Source organism: Filicampus tigris, chromosome 9 (assembly GCF_054856515.1).
Source record: "Filicampus tigris isolate MCC_2025a chromosome 9, RoL_Ftig_1.0, whole genome shotgun sequence".
NCBI lineage: Eukaryota > Metazoa > Chordata > Actinopteri > Syngnathiformes > Syngnathidae > Filicampus > Filicampus tigris.
The window spans coordinates 25,885,713-25,906,373 of record NC_141225.1 but is presented as its reverse complement, the minus strand read 5'-3'; the positions used below and the strand labels follow the sequence as shown (position 1 = coordinate 25,906,373).

General features: G+C 53.4%; 3 protein-coding genes and 1 long non-coding RNA gene across 6 annotated transcripts; 1 reads left to right on the top strand and 3 right to left on the bottom strand.

The window, feature by feature from the left end:
• Nucleotides 1-2,746: 2,746 nt before the first annotated feature.
• Nucleotides 2,747-12,970, bottom strand: sack1c (scaffolding CK1 anchoring protein C). Its single transcript, XM_086040628.1, has 5 exons — nt 12,141-12,970; nt 11,156-11,323; nt 10,873-10,997; nt 7,599-7,826; nt 2,747-5,687 (listed from the first exon to the last, which is right to left on the bottom strand). The coding sequence occupies exons 1-5, from the start codon at nt 12,759-12,761 to the stop codon at nt 4,844-4,846; spliced, it is 1,986 nt and encodes a 661-aa protein (XP_085896754.1). The 5' UTR covers nt 12,762-12,970; the 3' UTR covers nt 2,747-4,843.
• A 687-nt stretch (nt 12,971-13,657) lies between these two features.
• LOC147142826 (uncharacterized) lies at nt 13,658-14,546 on the bottom strand. Its single transcript, XR_015088125.1, has 3 exons — nt 14,385-14,546; nt 14,206-14,290; nt 13,658-14,138 (listed from the first exon to the last, which is right to left on the bottom strand). It is a non-coding gene; the product is annotated as an uncharacterized LOC147142826 (long non-coding RNA).
• Nucleotides 14,547-15,506: 960 nt separating this feature from the next.
• On the top strand, nt 15,507-17,499 carry eif6 (eukaryotic translation initiation factor 6). Of its 3 annotated transcripts, none has more exons than XM_086040633.1 (7): nt 15,507-15,671; nt 15,827-15,952; nt 16,032-16,117; nt 16,200-16,375; nt 16,459-16,635; nt 16,724-16,908; nt 17,068-17,499. In XM_086040633.1, the coding sequence occupies exons 2-7, from the start codon at nt 15,846-15,848 to the stop codon at nt 17,075-17,077; spliced, it is 741 nt and encodes a 246-aa protein (XP_085896759.1). In that variant the 5' UTR covers nt 15,507-15,671; nt 15,827-15,845; the 3' UTR covers nt 17,078-17,499. The 3 variants fall into 3 exon arrangements, with proteins under 3 accessions (XP_085896759.1, XP_085896760.1, XP_085896758.1); XM_086040634.1 differs by having other exon boundaries at nt 15,528-15,671; nt 15,831-15,952; XM_086040632.1 differs by having other exon boundaries at nt 15,547-15,952.
• LOC147142824 (microtubule-associated protein 1 light chain 3 alpha-like) lies at nt 17,497-20,529 on the bottom strand. The gene is made up of 5 exons (XM_086040635.1): nt 20,249-20,529; nt 19,846-19,901; nt 19,634-19,740; nt 18,216-18,347; nt 17,497-18,003 (listed from the first exon to the last, which is right to left on the bottom strand). The coding sequence occupies exons 1-5, from the start codon at nt 20,286-20,288 to the stop codon at nt 17,868-17,870; spliced, it is 471 nt and encodes a 156-aa protein (XP_085896761.1). The 5' UTR covers nt 20,289-20,529; the 3' UTR covers nt 17,497-17,867.
• Between the last annotated feature and the right edge of the window lie 132 nt (nt 20,530-20,661).

The following is a 20,661-nucleotide window of genomic DNA, read 5'->3' as shown; positions in this document are numbered from 1 at the left end:
CAAATGACTAAGCCATCCCTTATTTTGGGTCTATTTGGCAGGCCGCACAAAATGAGGCGTCGGGCCCCCAGGCTGCGGGTTTGACACCCATGCGCGAGAAGGCTCGGGAAATTGTCCAAATATGGTCAGCGCTGTTCATTGTTGTTAGCGAAAGGCAAAAAAAAGCCATTGTCGACCACTGGAAATAAGGGATGAAGTGGAAGCGAAGTCAAGGCTCGCTCCGCCCACCCCGTGCCGACATGTGATCGGAGTCACCGTGGCAACGGGAAGCAGCGAGAAGCAGGCGGCTGAGCTTTTGGGTCCTGGGCCGTGGCAGGAAATAAATGCCTTTCCGGAGGTTTTCATCCCGCGTCCGTGGCAGGAGGGGCGGCACTTCTGCGGGCACGTGCTCGTTGCCGGGGCGACGTCTCGCCACAAAACAAAAGGCAGACGGAAGCTCGCTCGCCGACCTCGACCAGGGAGAAGGTCTCAAATCTTCTTCCCGGTGTGAGTGAATCTTGGAGCAAAGAAAACATTGACATCCCCGCGTACAAATAAAACGCACAAAGTTGCTGGCTTGCTCGGTGGGGGGGGGGGGGGGGGCGTGCGGTTTTGTTGAAGACTTCAAGACGTGGCCTCGGGGCATCTGAACCACTCACTCGCTCTCCTTTGGCATCCCGAAAGAGGGACAGAATCGGTGGGGTGGGGCGAGCCTACAACTCGGACAATCGATAGTCGCCTTTGCACATCAAAAAGCAGGACAGAATCGGTGGGGTGGGGCGAGCCTACAACTCGGACAATCGATAGTCGCCTTTGCACATCAAAAAGCAGGCTCGCGCTGTCCTAACTAACTAAGCCAGCGAAGCGTGATGGTGTGGCAAAGCCGACTCGAGCAGCTGAAATGGACTTGAACTGAATGGCGGGCCTGCCAAACGATGGAGAAACCGCCCAACCCCTTCAGGGGTGGGTGTGGGTGTCCCCGCCCCCCCTTTGTCCCACTTTGACAATCAGTCTTCAGTGTCATGTGACGACTTGACATTTGCGTGACGTCGTACTTGCCCTTTGCGCGCATTCCGCCAACGAGAGCGGACCGCACTGATTCTTTGGCTCCCCTTCCGAATGTATCGTTGCTTTTTTTCCAAATCGCATCAAAGTGTCTTTGAAAGCCTTCAGGTTTGTGTTTGCACTTTCTCCTGAGCAGACGGCGTCATCCCACTCTGGCTTTGTGGGCCCCTTTCCACAAAAACGCTCCAAGCGACCCGTTTTCAGCGCAGCGACGTTGCTGCGACGCAAAGGGCGGCTTTCATCCCAACTGCTCTGAAGCGGCATCCATCTTGGGTGCCGCCCTTTCCGCGCAAACACAATTTGGCCCCAATTGTGGTCAAGGGCGCGCTTGTGAGCCGCGCGGCGGGCCGGCATCCCGAGCGGGAGGTCGGCAGAGTAGCCGGCGGCGTGGTCCTTCACCTCTTTTCTAGCTTGCGGCCGTGTGGCCAGGAAGCCGGGTGTGGACTTCCTGTGTGAGGGAAGCGACTCATCGTGCGGGTGCCTGAAAACAAAAAAGAGCGAGCGATATTGTGCGGGAGCTCCCCGGGGTCACGCAGCTGCACTCAAACAGGAAAGGAGGAGCCGCCGCCGCCGCCGCCGCCGCCGCCGCCGCCACCGCCGCCGCCACCGCCACCTGTGCGTCTCAAACGCCAGCGGAAAGTCACAAACCAGTACAAACGCTTGCAGGTTACGCGACCAAACGCTGACTTGTGCGTTGAGTTTTCGCAACACTTTTTCATTTCACTCCCAGCGGTGTGAACAGATCTTTGTACTTTTTACTCCGATAAGATGCTCGCGGCTATTCTCCTTTCTTTCTCAGATGGCCGGCCGGCGAGCCGACTCCCGCTTCTGGCCGCTCATCTGAGAATCGGTCATCAGCTCAGGCGACGAGGCTCGCTTTCCGACTGACCAGACTCCCCCCGACATCTTGGTCAAAATGGGCGAGTTGCTTTTTTCAGCTGCCACACAAAAAGTTGAGGAGGAAATTTGGCTGCGCTTGATGAATTGATTAACGTTAGCAGGTCAGCGGGCGGCGTCTTGGCCAAACAGCGATCGCGAAGTAGCCACGCGACAGGACGAGCTCACAGAAGGGCCGAGCCGTTTTGAAAAGGAGATATGGCGTCTGGTCTTTGGGAGCCGCCCCGAGGTCGCCGCAGGCCGCCCTCGGCAGCCGCCCTCGGCAGCCGCCCTCGGCAGCCGCCCTCGGCAGCCGCCCTCGGCAGCCGCCCTCGGCAGCCGCCCTCGGCAGCCGCCCTCGGCAGCCGCCCTCGGCTCGGATTCATTTTGGAGGGACGCGGCGTCCTCGCAAGCCTCGGCGCTTTGCCATGCCGTCTTTTCTCCGGCGGATGGCGGCGCTTTCCATCGGGTGGGTTCCGCATCCCTTCGCCCGACCGATACGGACGAGCGGGAAGAACTTTTGCAATGACTTACCTTGGCGGCGTTTGAACACGCAGGGCTGTGTGGACTTTTTCTATCAACTGCAAAGCCGGCAGACAAAAGCCAAGAAGAAAAGCGACGTCAACCGTTAGCGTGAAGCTATTGCGGCTGATCCGGGTCACAAAGTCACCTTGTTTGCGCAGCGCACGGCAAAAGACGTCGACGGAGGAAAATGTGAAGAAAAATTCAAACGCCGCTCAAACCTCAAACACAAGCTCAGAGGAATGAGCGCTGGAAATGTTTGGAGAAGCTTTTCGGTGTCTTGGAAATGATCAAATACAAAATGTTGAGTTCACATTTTTTAATTGTGACAAAGGCAAGGAGACAAAAACGGAGACTTGATGTTGTCGATTCACAGAAGGAAACGTTTCTTGATCAAATGAGACAAGCCGCTGCGAAGATCCCGTCTTGCCAAGTCAAGAAGATGAATGTGCTTGTTTGGACTTCCACAAGCTCCGTCATCAGTCCAAGCCACACTCGGTGCTCCCCTCTTGGGCGGAAAGGGATGGATGGATGGATGGATGGATGGATGGATGGATGGATGGATGGATGGATGTTTGCATGCAAGAGCGCTTTGCAAATATGGCCGCAGCTCCGGATGACCTCCGCCAAGGGCAAAGTGGCATCTCACTAGCTAGTTGTGGACGGCTTACGCTCAGGAAGCAATTGGGGAAGCTTTTCTTAGCGCCGCCCACAGGTCGCAGCGGAGCTCTGATCCCTGTGACTGGCGTCAACCCACTACGTATATACAAAATGTACACCCGGGGGACGCGGCCGATCGGGGCCAGTCTATTTGCTGGCCTGGGTTCCTTGGCGCTCACTTCACTTTGCTTTTGGCCCGAGCGCGTAGCGCGTTGGAGCGCGCTTCCTGTTTTCCACGAGTTTGGGAACGGGATCGGAGGTTGCGCTCGAAAAACGGCAACGCATTTCAACGTGAGCCTGAAAACCAAATCACTTGCATCCAAAATGCTTTTGAAAAACGACAAAACATTTTGGCGGGTGATTGTCGCTAACCTGCGCGAACGGCGAGCGTTGACCGACTCCATCATCAAATGCCAAGAGAATGAGTCTCCAGGAAGAAAAAAAGCAAACCGCATGCCCCTTTCTACAGCCAAAAGAGCAACGTTCATCGGTGCCTTTCCAGACAAAGCTCCAGGCGTAAGCGTGTTTCCACGAGATCCGCTCAATGGCACCTTGACGACCCGACCTCGACAGATGCCCCCTCCCTCCATCCTGGCCCGAAGCCCGCTCGACACTCGCGTTCATCTATTCACGGCCGCATATACGTGCCCCCCACTCATGCCGCGGACGTCACCAGACGGCACCCTCCCGGTGCGCGTCAGGGGCCGCCGCCGCCCCGTTGGCCCCGCCCTCGGCACCAAAAGTGACTACCCTGGTCCGCCCGGACAAAAAGGCAGATAGACGGAGGGCCGCCGGCTGTAGGCGATCAACGGACCGCCAATGTTTCCTAAAATGGGTGTCATATACGCTCACCGACTGCCCTATGTGTCCCTACTACATACGGTATGTCGACATGATCTCAGATCATATATCGGGCGAAGAGAAAAAAAAAAAAAACATAAAAAAACATCAGCGCCAGCTGATCTCTTCTTGACATGTGAGGAGCATTTCCACATGGAGCCAATGGCGCAAATTTCCAGCTTAGGCACGGTGGTCTGGACGGGAGAATGTCGGCGTCTTGAAAGTGTGTAACAAAGGAACTGTCTTTAGCCCCAAAAGGGGAGACTAGGCCCCAGAAGGGGAGACTAGGCCCCGGAAGGGGAGACTAGGCCCCGGAAGGGGAGACTAGGCCCCGGAAGGGGAGACTAGGCCCCAGAAGGGGAGAATAGGCCCCAGAAGGGGAGAATAGGCCCCAGAAGGGGAGAATAGGCCCCAGAAGGGGAGAATAGGCCTCACAAGGGGAGAATAGGCCCCAAAAAGACCTTCCAAAAGCACAAGACACAAAATGAACTGCGCGGCAAACGTTGCCACTTGGGACATTGCGATCCGGTTGCGGCTGGACGCTACGTCCGCTTCCAAACGTGTTCCTGGGCAATCAAGTTGCTGCCCGCGTGCACGTAAACCCGCTCGGTCGTCATCTTGTCGGAGCGGGCGAGCCCATCCGGCGGGCCGCGGCGCAAAGTCTGCCTTTGCGGTGGTTGGCTGCCGTCTGCCGCTTTGCTCCCGTTTGGGGGTTCTGGTCCCGCCCGGTGATGGACACCATCGGAGGCCACAAGAATTCTTTGGAAATGAACCGAACGAATAGGTTTGGGGTTTGTTTTTTGCTTTTTTTTTTCTTCTTCTTCTTCTTCTTCTTTTTTCGCTAAGCTCCTCCTGGGTTTGCAGCAAGGGTTGGGTGCCTCGGGACGCTCACAGGATCGCGTCACTGGGAGCTCTTGAGCTCAAAGCGACTGTAAACCTGCTTGGTCTTCATCTTGTTGTACTGGTTGACCAGATCCAGCTTGCTGTGGCCCAGAGTCATGCGCTTCTGGTCCTGCCGGGTAATCTGGTCTTGCCTGGCCATTTGCTCCTGTTGTGCGCTTTGCTCCGTTCGGGCGCCTGCGTCTTGTTTGAGGTTCTGGTCCTGCCTGGAGACCTGGAGCAAAGGGGGCGGCGGCGGGGGCGCCTGCAGGCTCTCGGGCTCGCTTTGCGAGAGGTCGGGCCCCCCCCACCCCACGGTGCCGTGAGGCGAGGCCGACCTGGCCAAGTGGTCTTTGCCCGCCGGCGGCAGGAAGAAGTCCGACAGTTTGTGGAGGAGCTGATTGGACGAGCTCCTGTGCTTGGAGCCCAGTTGGGGTTCCGGCACCGCCGGCGGCGGCGTGCGGCTGCGGTGGAGGCGAGGCGGCGGCGGCGTGGCGTGGAACAGGTTGACTTTGTGCTCGTACATTCCCAGAGCCTGGAACTTGGAGGGCGCGCCCGCCCGGTGGGCCCACATGATGTCGGCCAGGTTGCCTTTGGTCCGCTCCAGCCCGTAGGCCGGAGTGCGGCGCTCCAAGAGCGGACTGTGGTTGGTTGCCCCGTTGGAGGAGGGGCGGGGCGCCGCCAGGTTTTGGAGCCGCCGCTCGGCGCCGCGCCGCTCCAGACTGAGATGGGAGCACAGCGGGTCGGCCTTATCGTGACCTTGGGTCACCTTGTAAACGGGGTTGCAGGTGAGGCCGGGCGCCGCCTTCACGCTGGACAAGCTGCTTTCCGATTGGCTGCTGGAGTTGTCGGAGCTGGGCCGCTGCCTGTCGGTTGGGACCAGAATGGGCCGTTACCACGACGACTAAGACACGCATCACAGCCACCCACAAAAAAACAAAAACAAACGCATTCAAGGAGACGTATTGGCGTCTCGGACGACGGGAGCCTATCCCGGCTCCCTTTGGGTGAGAGGCGGGGTACGCCGACCCGTCACGGCGTGCATAGGGGTGTAACGGTACACGCGGCTGTATTAATACGTTTCGGTACGGCGTGTTCGGTTCGGTCCACCCGTTTGCGCGAGTTTACGCGCGGGCGCCATTGACTGCTGCACGCGGGAGAGGAGGGCGGCGGCACTAAAGAGACGCCAGGACGCCGGAAGCCGGAAGCCGTGATAAATCAGAAACGCGTGGAGAAATGGCACACGCAAACAAGCCAGAGCTCCAAGGTCCCCGCCGTACACTGCGGTCCCCTCTTTGGGAACATTCTGGCTGTCCTGTTCAAATCGCCGCTGGGGAAAGGTCCGTGCGCAAGTCCCAAAGTCGCGTGCCGACATTTCTACACGAGATCGGCGGCTATGCTGTAGCTGGCACGTCTAGCATAATCGCGCTTAAAACGGCATTTGAATGTTTCCCGGACGAGGAAGCAAGCAGTAGTCTTAGCCAAAAACAAAGTACAACAGCTCCGTCCTTCCTTCTCCGCTGCTTCTCTCGCCGGCCGCGCGACGCATTCATGAACCTCGGAAACATCCCGACTCGGCGAAACACAAATCCGACCGCATCGCAGCTCGCCCGATTCGTGACAATATGCTGGTGAACGTCCAAAGATTTCAACGCCTAAAAAGTGTCAATCATTTCATAAAGACTTTAAATTTACTGCATTTCCATATAAAAAGAGTTTTAATCCAGTTAGCAATAATTGTAACTGTTATTGTATGTGTTGTAATGTACTGTAATGACAACTTGTCTTTAACTTGAATATTTAGATGTGTCATAGGCTGTTGCTGCTGAGTGTTGAAAGATTTCAGTGTTGAGGGTCATTTACAAAATTCAGAGAACTTTATTGTTAGTGTATTTTTTATTCTGGTGTCATTTCTTAGAATGTCACCCGAATGGTTCGCTTTTTTTTTTTTTTTTTTTTTTTTTAAAAAAAAAACATGTACCATTTACTTGTCATCTTTTCAAAATAAACGTATTTTTTAAAAAAAGGTTTTTTTGTACCAAAAATATACCGAACCCAAGTTTCCGAGAAACCGAACCGACCCGAAATGTGATTTAGCGTACCGTTACACCCCTAAAGGTAGATACAAACAATCATTCGCACAATTGAACGGGGACCATCGTGCCAACGACAGTCGTGACTGGAACCTCGCTCAGAACTCAGAACCCGCGAGGCAAACGTGATAACCGCTCGGTGTTGTCGACTTCCGGCATGCCTACAGGCTATTTGTTGGCGTGGTGATGCGGGTCGGTTTTAGGGACGGAGCCGCCACCGTCCCGCGTATTGCTGGACCACGGGTTGGATTGAAAAGCAGATCCGCTTTGGCGCTCTGCCAACAACCTCACCGAGGTAGAGTCCTTCAAATCCAATTGCGTGATCGCATGCGGCCTTTCATCGGCGAGGCAAAAAAACACACTTTGCCGCGCGCCACACTTGACGGGGCCAAAGGGTTACCCGAACACAAATACTCGGCACGTCGACAACTTGGCTGAGCGTCGTCATCATCGTTACGGTTGATGATGATTATTCTTGTTCTTGTTATCAGAAGCTCAAGCCGCTAACACCGTTGGCGTGGCTTTCGGCGTTGGCGTGGCTTTCGGCGTTGGCGTGGCTTTCGGCGTTGGCGTGGCTTTCGGCGTTGGCGTGCTCGCGCTTTGTGTGAGTTGAGCATCGTGACCAAGCCAAATGTTAGCCCAAATTCAAACGGAGCCCAGCCGCACGGGCTCGCGCTTGCGTACCTGTCTGAAAGCAGGTCGGCCTTGATGAGCGGCGTGAAGCCCGTCACCAGCAGCGGCGTTTGGTACGGCGGGAAGTACGGAAGAGCCTCGTCGTCCTCGTTGTGGAAACGCTCGATGATCTGAGAGTCGGCGTACAAGCAGCGGAACTCGCGGTCGAAACTCTCCGTGATGCGACCCGAGAAATGCATCACCATGTTGCTGTGAACCTGGGCCGACAGCCATGTGAAGCTGCGTGCACGCGAGCGCACGCGCGTGCACGTACACGCACACACACGCGCGCACACACACGCACAGACACACGCACACACAGGCACGCACAGACACACACACACACACGAGAAGACTTTGAATCAACAAGTCCAATGTGAGCAGTTGGAAATAGCATCACGTCCCTCCAGCAGTCGACATGAGCAGGCGCTGACGTTAGCCGCCAGCAGCCGAGCTGCAGCGAGCCTCGCGTTCGCGTGCGCCCATGGGCAAAAGCGTTCTATGAAATAAATGAAGACAAAGTTCTATCGTTTTGGGTTGGGGTTTTTTTTGCACTCAAGATCCGTGACTCAAAATGTGCGACCGACCCGAACCGTGACTTATGTGATCGCTGCGCCACTATTTACAGCCGCATGCTTTGTCCATTCGACATGCACCGACGGGCATGAAAAGACGTCCTGCGCACGCACGGTGAGCGCGTCTGACCTGATTGGCGAGCGTGGAGTCGGCCGGATTTGCCTGGCGCGGGCTTTCGGCGTTGATCCAAACCTCGAGCAACCGGAATGACGACTTGTCACTTTTCACCTGCGCTTGAAATTCTTGTAACTTGTTTTGTCGGTCGCCAGCCAAAGCAAACGAAAGGGCGTCCGCCTCAAGATGATGTCGCGCGACGCTTTCTGCACGGACCTGACCGGATTCCGCCGTCGGAGCTCAGCCGAGACTCTCCGGGGAGGGAGCAGAGGACGCGTAGCCCCGCAACTCATCGGGGCAAATTCATTACCGCGCGACACCTACGATGTCCGAGGATCAGACGAAGGACGCGTACTGTCCAATTGCACCACACGACCGTTGGTCTCGAAGCGCGACAGTTGATCGATATCGGTTAGCGCGTTGTATCGATGGCAAGTAACGGTGCGGCCTGAAGGCAAGTGTTGCACCTTTCCAAAATAGCGCCAGGTAGCCTTTAGCCCTTCTGTTTTCAGCTCCAAGGCTGGGATGGGATCACGTTCATCAGAGAGTCCAAACTCAGCACCGGATTTGGCCAAGCCCAAAAGAACATCGTCCGTGGATCGGATGAGATCCTTCACGTTTCCAATGAGCGCAATGTGCAAACGTCTCGTCCGTTTCTTCTATCCGCTATTCCTACTGCTTGTGGCGCTAATCGAGGAGACCTCAATTCTGTCCTGTCCCACGTAGCTGTGCGCCGTGAGTTTCGCTGACACACGCTCTGCACGCGCTTGTTACGTCGCCTCTAATTTTGCCCTTTAAAGTTGGCGCCTCCGGCTGGCCCCAAGCGGACCGCCTCGCTCGTCCGTCCGTCCGCCCGCCCGCCCGCCCGCCCGCCCGCCCGCCCGCCCGCCCGTCCGTCCGTCCGTCCGTCCGTCCGTCCGTCACTTATGGGGCGGTTTCACCTCGACATGTACGCCATGCTAGCTTAGCAGTTAGCACGGCTTCTGTAGCTGGGGTGGCGCAAAATAGTGTGCGCCAAGCATTCCCCCCTATCAGCAGAATGATGGATTTCTTCTCAAGCTCTGTTCATCACTTTCAGCTGGCATCGTGCCAACATGACAGACCAAGTGGCGTCAGAGCAATAGTATCCATTTGCGAGCAGTAGGAAACGGGCCATATTTGGAGATAGGGGCTTTCCGCCCGACAGCGCCGATGTGTACGCATCCGGTCCAAATGCCGACGATACGAAGGCGTGCGTGTTGAGGACGTGAAAGCCACCGGCAGACACACCCGGCTGGCAAGCTTGGAATTCCTCAGGCAGGTCGACGGGGAGGTGGAGCCTCGCCCTTCATTCCAGCCGGCGGACGCGCGGTCACACCTCGCAAACTAAGCGACTCCGCTTGCCGGCCTCCAGTAAACGGGAAGCGGGCGGCTCACCGGGAGGTTACCGTGCCGGCAAACGGCGCTGGCGCCAACTCCTGACGCTCACACCACAACAACATTTCTTTTTTAAGGACCCGTGTGGATGTGCGCGCATGTGCCAGGGCCGGGCCATTTTAGCGATCACTTCAAACGGATTTGTCCGGCCGATATAGCTTTAGATTGAGTAGCTTCCCTCATTTCCGCTGACGCGCACTGCTTACACGAACAACATGGCTGCCAACGGAGAGGAGCACCAGTACTTTCGAAAACAACGTTCGCAGTTTAGCCATTTGCCCGCTATAGTGGGGGGAGCGCCGACCACACCCCAAGCCCCCACAAAACAGCTAGCAAGTTGAATGCAGCGGCCCTGACAGGATGAATCAAGTATGCGTCACTCCGAGCACTTTGGCACAAAAGGCCGGCCGCCGCACATAGCAAAGGCACGGTGGCCGTTCCGCAAAAGCTGTCATTGTCTTTTCACATCTTTTGACCCGAGGTATGTGCTTCCAGCCGTGCACGTTGCCGCTACTGTCACTTGTATAGCGCTTTTCTACCTCGGGTACTCAAAGCGCTTTACGCTGTACCTCATCTACCGACTGATGACGCAGCATCAGGAGCAACTGGGGCTTCGTTCGGTGTCTTGCTCCAGGATACTTGGACATGGTCACCATGGCCGGGGATCCAACCCACAACCTCCGGGTCGGGAAACCGCCACTCTACCGCTGAGCCACGCCGCCCCGTTGCTGAGCTCTTTCCTCACCTGTCCAACACCGCGTGAGGAAAGAGTGCGAGAATCTGATGTTGTTCAATTGCTGGGCACGTCAAATCGCTTGGACCGAAGGCTGGCGTTTACGTCAGCGTTTTGATTCTAAGGGGAAGCGCTCCTTTGCACGCTCTCAATGAACACGCGAATCGGTGCCGTCCTGTGAAAAAAACCTATGTCCATTTTTCTTATTTTGCCACGAAGGGCGCTTCCGCGTCACAGACATGGCATTGACGTGAACATTTGAAAAAACGCCCAAAATTGGACACAGGTGCGTTTTGCACAGCAATATATGACTGATATAATGATGAAGTGAGACGATCGTATAATAATAATAGATATTATTACTACTATGATGATATTACTGTTCTATTTGTGGGATGCGGTGCATGAAAAATAAGTTTTGAAAGCTTGCGTGTGTCCATGAGTGACCTGTAGGATCCGGCGACGACCTCCTCGCAGTCGATGATCATAAACTTTTCCAGGACTTGGCCGCTGAACTTCCTGCCGCTCTTTGTGCAGTACGTGTCGCCGCACACGCTGCGTATGCGCATGTTCTGCCGGAGGAAGAGCAACGGACGCCGAGTCAGCGTGACCACGAGGACGAGTCGGTCGGTCGGTCGGTCGGTCGGTCGGTCGGTCGGTCGGTCGGTCGGCCGGTCGGCCGGTCGGTCGGTCGGCCGGTCGGCCGGTCGGTCGGCCGGTCGGCCCTTACGCTCATGTTGACGCCGTGCACGTCCAAAGAGGAGCACATGTCGGTGAAGAGGTGAAGGTTCTTGTGGTCCAACAAGATGTAGACGGGAACTTGGCGCTTGCTGGACGCTTCCATCAGGTCACACAGCAAATCCACGTCGCTGAACTCATCCATGACCAGCGCGATCACCTGCAACGCATGCGCGCGCACACGCGGGTCATATGACGAGAGTCACACGCGGGCATATACGCCGTTCGTCCTCATACGTGACAGTCAAGTTACAGTATTTGAATAACGTTGAAGCGTGATTTCCTTCTATTTTTGGTTTTTCCCCCCAATCTTTCCAAGCGCGTACCTCACACTTGCGCCAAGACGGACGGGAACAACGGGTGTTTCTTTTTACTGATTGTTTTCATGGCTATTATTTTAGATTTTATTTGGCTTGTTGCTCATTGATTTTCTGGAAGTCCCGTGAAGGTATATTGAAAGTTAAAATGCCGAGTTTGTAAATGAGCGGCTTCATTGCAGACACAGACATACAAGAGCCACGGTATAAAAAGCAGAAACTCCAGCAAGATCATCGACTACGAAGCGTCACACAAGAGGCGGCAGCGGCTTTCCACGTGAGGGCCGGCTAACGTGTTCTTGCGCTTCAGATGATGTTTGACAAGGGTGCAACGATTTGATTTCCTCATTTGAGCCATTCGGCCGGCCGATCCATTTGGGCCAACCGTTTCCTCTCGCGAGCACTGCTCCAGCGAGGTCGTTTGCCATTTTCATTTTCTGCAATTTCTGGACAATAAACAAAGTATATTTACATCTCTAAGGATCAACTAATTCAAGGGTATAAAAAAAAAAAAAGAAATTTATACTTGGATTATTCCGAAGAATACGTTTTCTGTTCAGATGTTTTTTGTTTATTCATAGTGTCTACTGCAGGGCTTCGTGGTGTCTCGTGCTTTTTCTTTTTGACGCTCTGTGCGTATGCGCGCGCGCGCGCGCGTACCTTCTTGGCCTTGTTGATGAGCGAGCGTATTCTGTCTTTGACGTTGACGGTCTTGTCCCTCTGGAAGTAGATCTGCGTTTCCGAGGGCCCGTACCTGAGCGGGGCGTCCGGCCAGCCGAGCTCCAGGACCGGCGGCTCGTCGTCGGTCATTGTCGGGAAGTAAGTCCCGGAGGTGAGCTCCGACGCGACGTCATCGCCGGTATCGCTTTCGCCAGCCTCGGGCTGGTGCTCCTCCGCCGCCGCCGACGACGACGACGACGACGACGACGACGGGCCGGTCCCGGTCCCGGTCCCGGTCCCGCTCTCGGTCCCGGCCCCGGCCCCGCTCTCGGTCCCGGCCCCCGCCGCGCCGTCACTGTCCGGGTCCCGGCGGCACGTGATGTACCGGATCTCGGCTTGGGACAGGAAGCTGAGCTCCCGCTCCTCGGTGAGGACGCGGCGGTACTCGCGCTCGCCGTGCTCGAGCAGCGCGTCGGTGGCCAGGCGGGCGGCCTCGTTGTGGCTGAGCTCCAGCGAGGACACCTGCCGCCACGGACTCTTGAGCTCCTCCAGGCGGGCCGCCAGCTTGCCGAGCGGCTTGCGGCCTCCGGTGGCCGGACGGAGACTCTCCGACGAACTCATGGCTGGCCGCCGCGCAAACTTTCATCCGACTTCTCCTCAAGTTGGAGCCGAAAAAGGCGACGGTGTCGACGAGGAAGGGCGCAGGAAAAGAAAAAAAAAGAAAGAAAGAAAAAAAAAACGACAGAACGTGACGAGCCTCCACCAGCCGCTCGCGGTGTGGCTCAGCAGGTTCCGGATCACCTGTTGATACCTTGGCTGTCACTCAGCCGCCCGAGCGCCGCCCCCTTCCCCGACGTCACTTCCGCTGGCGGCAAACGCCTCTGCTAGGGACTTCCGTGATAAAAGCGAGCCAACAGAGCGCCCCCAAGTTGTCGCACGCTTCCAAACAAGTCGTTTAATCGTATCGCTTTTGCACTTATTCAGTACAGTACACGGAAGCGTTCTGAGATTCTCTTCATTAAAATAAGATCATTGTCATTGTCGGAAGAAAAGAAACTCCAAACCTACTTAACGAGTAAAAAGACAAGATGAACATTATTACAGAACTGCCGCACTAATGGCGACGAATTGGGTTAGTTAGGCAGAGTATGACCTGCTTATCAAATTCATCAACAACTATATTGATAATCGAGTAATCTTTAGAGCCACCGTTGAACTGCAAATCGTCCAAATGCTCCGATTTCAGACTCGCAACAGGAATTCTTCTGATTTCTGTCGCAGACTGATGACTTTTGTGCTGAATCAAAATAAAACATTTGCAATACTCCGCTTTGACTTTGGAAAACAATGACCCAACCGTGGCTGAATCAGTTTCAAAAACGTTGGCGAGTGCATCAATCCCTCTCACGGAATATTGTGCAATTGTTCAGCTGTTCTTTGAATCACTAAATACCAAATAAACAGTATTTTTACAATAAACCGTAATGGCGGTTTTGGAATACACTTAAATGCAAAAAAATGTTTTATCCGTTTATTCAATGGCATAATCAATAGAAGAACAATCGATTCTACAAATATTCAATAGTAAGAGCATTTCTCCTGCCTCATTTCCTTCCGTACGCACATTTCAAAAGTGTCAAGTGCCCCCTCCTCTCCAAAAAGTTGTGCGGATACATCGTTCCAAGTCCATGACCAGAATGTGCTCAGTCCCTGTTTGCTCTTGATTTGCTAATGAAAATAAAAAGTGCGAAGATGATGTCAGTGGCTGCTCCTCCTCTTTAGTCAACACTGAGTCAACTTTCACAAGGATGTTGACGACAAAAAGATGCATGCAGTTCACGTGCAACATGCAGTACAGCGCCAACGGGGGCATGGGCAAACGTCATACGGGAGGTCGTCCCTGCACGCTACGTCGTCATCAGTACCAGTTGGTGCACGAGATCAGGAAGCGCATGTCGTCCACTTTCCTGTTTCCCATCATGCACTGCGGCAGCTCTCCTAAAAGCACAACATTTGACTGCCTTCATTTAACACACACAAATACGCGTGTGCCCGTGTGTGCTACCTTGCGCTTGAGGCATGCCAGAGGGGGGCGTGTCTTGTTCTTGTTGGTCTGGCTTACTATGTTGTCCTCCCATCCTGCTTCACTCCTGAACATGATGACATCAACGTCGTCATTACGTCACATGGCTTGTATTTCCAAATAATGCTACAAACAAAAAGTCCGACGCATATTAGTCTGACCTGCGTTTGACGGACTCCGAGGTCACTTCACGGCGCAATTGAAACGCAGAGCGGCACTTCCTGTTTCCAGCCTGGCTCCAAAGATTTACGACGTTGCAGCGAGGACTCACTCAAGCGCACAATGGAACGGAGCTGCACGTCGTGATGTCGCGTTTGGACTCAAAACAAACAAGCTACTGTTGTTTGGCACACGGACAAGGATAGAATCCTTTTTTCATGTTGCATTTATCTTGTTTTCCTTCTATGCTCCGTTATGATGTATTTATTCATAATTTTAAAAAAAGACAAGAATAAAGTCGACATGCAGGCAGGCTTTGTCACGAGTTGTGAAGGACTAAAAACATAATGGTGGCTTCCAAGTAAACGTGCGCAACTCATGTTGATTTTTTAAAAATAATATCTTTATTTAGTAAATGGCAAATATAACAACAAATTGAACACAATTTACATTTTAACACAAACACACACAAAACAAACATGACGCTAGGGGGTAAACAAAACAACATATGAGAAGAAAAATAGTTACGACATTCTAGCAGAGAGAAAGAGAGACAAAAAAAATACATTCAAAAAAACATTAGATTCAACACAAGCAGAAATAACTGTAATTGCTTTCTGTTTTAGAGAGTACCTAATTGTAAAGATATGTTTGAATTCGTTAATGAAAACAGTAAAGCTAGGAATCCTTCCCATGACCTTACATTTATGAATATGAAATTTTGCCATTATTAAAAGTAAGTTAATCAAATGCAATTTTGATTTTCTCCCTTTTTTTTTCATCAAAAACAAAAAGCACATTCTTCCAAAATAACACTAAACTTTTTTTCAATATAACTTGTTATAGAAATACTTAGGTTGCACCAAAAAGATTGTACGAATGAACATTGTCAAAACAAGTGAATCACAGTATCAGGAGAGTCAGAACAGAAGTTACAATTTACACCAATGTCTTTCTTGAACCTTTTCTCAATATAGTCTTTAGTTGGACAAATTTGACGAACAATTTTAAATGACACTTCTTTAATCTTATTTGTAGTTGGACAACGATTAGGTAAGAGCCAGACATTCTTCCAAACAATATTATCCACAAAGCCAGACCAGAATGTGATGCGTACTCGTGTCGAATGTCTTTCCGGTTCAGAGCACGTCCACGTCATGGCGTACAGGCGTCAGCGTATAGACGTCATCACGTACAAGCAGAGCCGAAGTGAGCACGTGCGGCCGAGGAAGACACGCTCGCGTCGTAAAAAGAACAACAAGATTTGAGAGGCTCACTTTGTCCGACAGGTGCTTTTCTTGTTCCCGCTCCACAACACTTGGAGTGGCCGCCCGCTTAAGTTGACGCGTGGCGTCCCTGCGGTCAACTCAGCCACTCGCGAGCTAGCTTGATAGCTGACGTGCTAACGCCGAGCTTTCGCTCTTCTCCGCCTTGCGTGTGTCAGTCAGACAGTTTGCGACGCGATGGCCGTGCGCGCCTCCTTCGAGAAGAACAACGAAATCGGCTGTTTCGCCAAACTCACCAACACGTACTGCTTGGTGGCCATCGGCGGAGCGGAAAACTTCTACAGGTGAGCGCCCGGATGACGTCGCCGCGTCTCCGTGGGCCGACCGCGTGACGTCACCGATGCGCTCCGTGTTTTTCTTCAGCGTGTTCGAAGGCGAGTTGTCCGAGAGCATCCCGGTGGTCCATGCGTCCATCGCGGGGTGTCGCATCATCGGACGCATGTGTGTGGGTGAGTGAGTGAGCCGCCAGCGGCGATTTCCGTCGCGCCCGCCGTTTCCCGTCGACGTGATGGCGTGCGTCGGCGTCTGCAGGGAACCGTCACGGCCTGCTGGTCCCCAACAACACGACTGACCAGGAACTGCAGCACATCCGCAACTGCCTTCCCGCCCCGGTCAGCATCCAGAGGGTGGAAGAGCGTCTGTCGGCGCTCGGCAACGTCATCGCGTGCAACGACTACGTGGCGCTCGTCCATCCGGATCTGGACAGGGTCAGAAGGACCAACTGCTCACGTGAACACCCACGCCCTGACTGCGCGGCTTGACAAGCTTTGCCGCCACCCCACTCCCACAGGAGACTGAGGAGGTTCTGTGCGACACGCTGAAGGTGGAGGTGTTCCGCCACACGGTGGCCGATCAGGTTCTGGTGGGCTCCTATTGCGCCTTCAGCAACCGCGGCGGCCTGGTGCACCCCAAGACTTCCATCGAGGACCAGGACGAGCTGTCGTCGCTCCTGCAGGTCCCTCTGGTGGTGAGTGCTCCAATTCCCGACCGCCCGCCCGCCCGCCCGCCCGCATGCCATCACCCACCTCTGATGCACGCGTGTGCGTGCACCGCAGACAGGCACTGTGAACCGGGGCAGCGAGGTGATCGCGGCCGGAATGGTGGTCAACGACTGGTCGGCCTTCTGCGGACTGGACACCACCAGCACCGAGATGTCCGTCATCGAGAGCGTCTTCGGGCTGGGTGACGACGCGCGGCCCTCCGCCATCACCGCCGCCATGAGGGACTCGCTCATCGACAGGTCGTGCACACCGCATGCACTAAACAATCTCACACATTGCTCCGCTCACATACAGGCATGCCCTCGTTAACACACACAGCTTCTGTCACACACGCGCACTTCAACTAAACTGACACAAACTGTTGATGTGAAGTGACGTGTGTGTGTCTGTGTGTTCAGCATGGCGTAAGAAGAGCAGCAGTCGCACGCCACGTCGCCGTTTTTGGATTTTGGGGAATTTTTGGGGCGTGTCATCAAGTGATGCTCGAATAAAATGGCCGCCTCATCTCACCACAAGGGGGCGGCACTGCAGGAAGTGACACCTTTGCCCCATCCGGTTGGCCGCGGAACATTTGGCGGGCACGTCAAGAGCCGTCAGCGATGAGTTCACAACATGCTGTGATGTCATTACGGCCTTCTCTCAACTTTTTAGAAACGCGTTTAGTTTGACCTCACTTCAAATGATGGCACCGACATGCTGTGATGTCATCACGTCCGATCAAACTTTTCCATCAGATTTTCTTTTCTTTCACCAAATGACAACGCAGACCTCCCCAGAGGCTTTTTGAGACTTCAAACTTGATGGCAATAAAAACATGAACAACAAGCTCACCAACTCAACTCTTTAATGTTTCAAGCAAAGATTATTTACATGATGAAAATCATTGGAACACGCGTCACTTTTCAAGTTTTGGACTGCAGATTTGAACAATTTCACGGGTCAAATTAAATATTTTTTTTAAAAAGTGCACGCGCGAGGTTGGTAGTGTTCCAGGCAAGGACAAAACGGCTGACAAAAGACCCTCATTTGCCTTAACAGAAATTGAGGCCGATCGCCACTTCTTGCTGGACTTTTGAGTCGAGCGAAAGGTTGACAGAACAAACGAGGCTTAAGCGTAGCTTTTGTCAAAAAATGAAATAGGCCACTAACGTGTGCAATAGAGCGTCAGATAAATAGTGTGTGCGTGTAAGCATGAGCACTAACATTGATTTCCAACCACTGCAAAAATTGTTTCTGAAAAATAACGGCCGTCGGTCATGTGGCGTTGCCACCGGCAGAAGGATGAGTTGCTCGTCAGCCAGCCGGCAGAAGGTCCGACGAATCCGTTGCCGTGCCTGCAAGACAACACTCGCAAAGTGCTCAACCAAACGTTTGGCAGGAAATTGAGAGCACATCAGGGTTTGCAGACTTTTTGTTTGCTCTCTGGGAAAGGCAAAGTAGACTGGCGCTAACGCTAGCTAGCTAGCACGTGAATGTGCCAGCTGCTTCCTTCACAATAAAAACTTAAAAGTGCAGAGCGTGGCCGAAGGTCTCCTGAGAGGCGTACACCATGTATAGGAAGCCATCGTCGTCGCGCTCCTGCTCATAGATCTCAGAGATGGCCGTCGCCACGGAAACCAAACTGTGCTGGTTGACCAGCAGGAAGAAGGCCTGCGTGGGGTTCAGCTGCAGACGACGCCTGCGGGTAGCGGAGTGGGGGGGGCTGAAGTTAGCGATTCTCCACAGGAACGCTCACCCAATAACCCCGTTTAGCACTGGCATATGTTCCGGACCACCACAAATACGTAAAGAAGAAGAAGAAGAAGAAGAAGAAGAAAAAAAAAAAAAAAAAAAAAAAAAGATCAACTCAACTAACAGAATGTCAAAGTAACCGGCACCTATTTTGATCATGAACGAATCAATCGTCTGGAGCAGGGGTCACCAAGTCCCGTCCTCAAGGGCACCTACCCTGCATGTTTTCCCATCTCTCCCCGCTGCAACACACCTGATTGAAATGATCAGCTCATCAAGCTTTTCAGAAGCCTGATGACGAAACAGATCATTTGAAACAGGTGCGTTGCAGCAGGGAGAGATGGAAAACATGCAGGATAGGTGCCCTTGAGGACCGGACTTGGTGACCCTGGTCTGGAGCCACGGCTTCATTTGTACAATAATACTTGATTCGATTTATATAGCACTTTTCTGGACACTCAAAGACACTTTACAATGGATCCATGATTCACGCGCTCACACATTTGCACTCTGGCGGTGGTCAACTACTGTTGTCCGTTCCCGTTTCTGTCGCCTGACCGTAGTCGGGAGACACACGGGAGATCCCTCTCCAAGGCAGGAGTTGCCTCCGGGGTCGCTCGCTGCCGTCGCACGTTGTCGTAAAAGGAGGGGAGCTCAGTAGCTCGATAACAGTACAGGGAGGCAAGGGTTGCACTGCAGCCTCGCTTTATTTTTGGACACTTGTCATACTTTTCTTGATTCCCTCGCTCGTACCTCTCATCGCACCAGCGCACCAGCGCATCCCTCCTCACTACTGCCCTCTTCCTCACGCATGTGCACACGTCACACACACGAGCTTGTCACAATAGTCACTACACTACGTATGTGGCCGCAGCTGCCCTGGGGCAGGCCGACGGAAGCGCGGCTGCCAGTGACGGCCCCTCCGACCACCACCACCACCACCACCACACATCCGCACGCAGCCATACGCCAAGGTTGGTCAAGTGTCTTGCCCAAGGACACAACGACACATGACTCAGAGCGGGATTCGAACAGCCGACCCTGCGGTTACTCAATGACCAACTCTACCGTCGGAGCCACAGCTGCCCCAAAATGACGTTTTTTAGAATAATCTATTAAAAAACACATCTGGAAATTAGCGCTTCCGCATCCGTTTGTGAGGCAAAATGTGCATTTTGTGCCCTAAACACAGACGTAGAGCACAAGTAAAGAATAGGACAGTTGTGTGCCTACCTGATTATCTTGACCAGCTCGCTCATGTTGACGTGGTCAGGGACCAGGAACTTGGTCTTATCCAGAACAGGAAGTTGCTTCTCGCCCTTGTAACGTTCCATGATCACCTGACAAAACGCACACACACAGCTAGAAAATGTACACGGTTCGCATGTATTTTGGGGGGGGGCGCAACAAAAAACACGTGTGCCATTGTGTGTGCGTGTACGTACAGGAATCTTGTTGGGGTGTTGTTTTCGGATCTGTTGGACTTCTTTACATCGTTCGGCTGTTGACCACATTTCAGACATAACATGATTAGTAGAAATATTCGGATAAGTCCCCCCGTTGCACTTTCCAGCAGTTGTGAGTACGTCAGGGCTCTTCCACTTCCAAGTTAACGACGTTTGCTCGCTTTGTTACGTCCAACCCCCACCCTAACCGCCCGCCCCCTCAAATCAACACTCAGGGGGGGGTGCCACCGGCTCGACTAACCGCGCCACTTATGAGGCCAAACATGAATGAAAAAAGGCTTTCGTATGAAATTGTAACCCTCAAAATCGGAGCACTGTTGTGGCACACAGGCCGGCTAGCTGCTTAGCCCGTCAGCTCGCGTGTTTTGCTTTTTCCACTCACCGAAAGTCCTCCTTTGCTTAAAGGTTCTGTCGGACGGCATCGTGGAGGACGATGCTTGCGGCGGCTCGGAGACACTTTGGAGTCACTTGCTCGAGCGACGAGGGGGGGGGGGGGGGGGGGGGAATATCGAGCAAGCGCTCGTTCGTCGCAGACTACAAAGACGCAGATACGCTAGTGACGTCAGCGTCACCACGTAAACGGCAGCGACGCCATCTTGTCGCAACACCTACGTCGTAACCTCACTTAACAACTTAACACTTAATATAGTCGCAAAAATACAGTTCAATTTATCCCATGCAGTAAAAGGATTTCATGTTTCCCGGGTATTTGATTTTTGACAAGAGACAAATTTTTTTAAAAAAGGTGTGGCTTGAAAATATCTGGAATAAAGTTTTCCCATGACACCGCGTGCA

Excerpts from the sequence above, each read along its gene's own strand:
- sack1c (XM_086040628.1), bottom strand. The coding sequence starts at position 12,761 with ATGAGTTCGTCGGAGAGTCTCCGTCCGGCCACCGGAGGCCGCAAGCCG. Across the intron at positions 7,827-10,872 it reads GTCGTCGCCGGATCCTACAG|CTTCACATGGCTGTCGGCCC; the intron begins GTCACTCATGGA and ends GCGTGCACGCAG. Across the intron at positions 5,688-7,598 it reads GCCGACCTGCTTTCAGACAG|GCAGCGGCCCAGCTCCGACA; the intron begins GTACGCAAGCGC and ends CCCAACCGACAG.
- eif6 (XM_086040633.1), top strand. The coding sequence starts at position 15,846 with ATGGCCGTGCGCGCCTCCTTCGAGAAGAACAACGAAATCGGCTGTTTC. Across the intron at positions 15,953-16,031 it reads GGAGCGGAAAACTTCTACAG|CGTGTTCGAAGGCGAGTTGT; the intron begins GTGAGCGCCCGG and ends GTTTTTCTTCAG. Across the intron at positions 16,118-16,199 it reads CATCGGACGCATGTGTGTGG|GGAACCGTCACGGCCTGCTG; the intron begins GTGAGTGAGTGA and ends CGGCGTCTGCAG.
- LOC147142824 (XM_086040635.1), bottom strand. The coding sequence starts at position 20,288 with ATGCCGTCCGACAGAACCTTTAAGCAAAGGAGGACTTTCG. Across the intron at positions 19,741-19,845 it reads AACACCCCAACAAGATTCCT|GTGATCATGGAACGTTACAA; the intron begins GTACGTACACGC and ends GCGTTTTGTCAG. Across the intron at positions 18,348-19,633 it reads GAGCTGGTCAAGATAATCAG|GCGTCGTCTGCAGCTGAACC; the intron begins GTAGGCACACAA and ends CGCTACCCGCAG.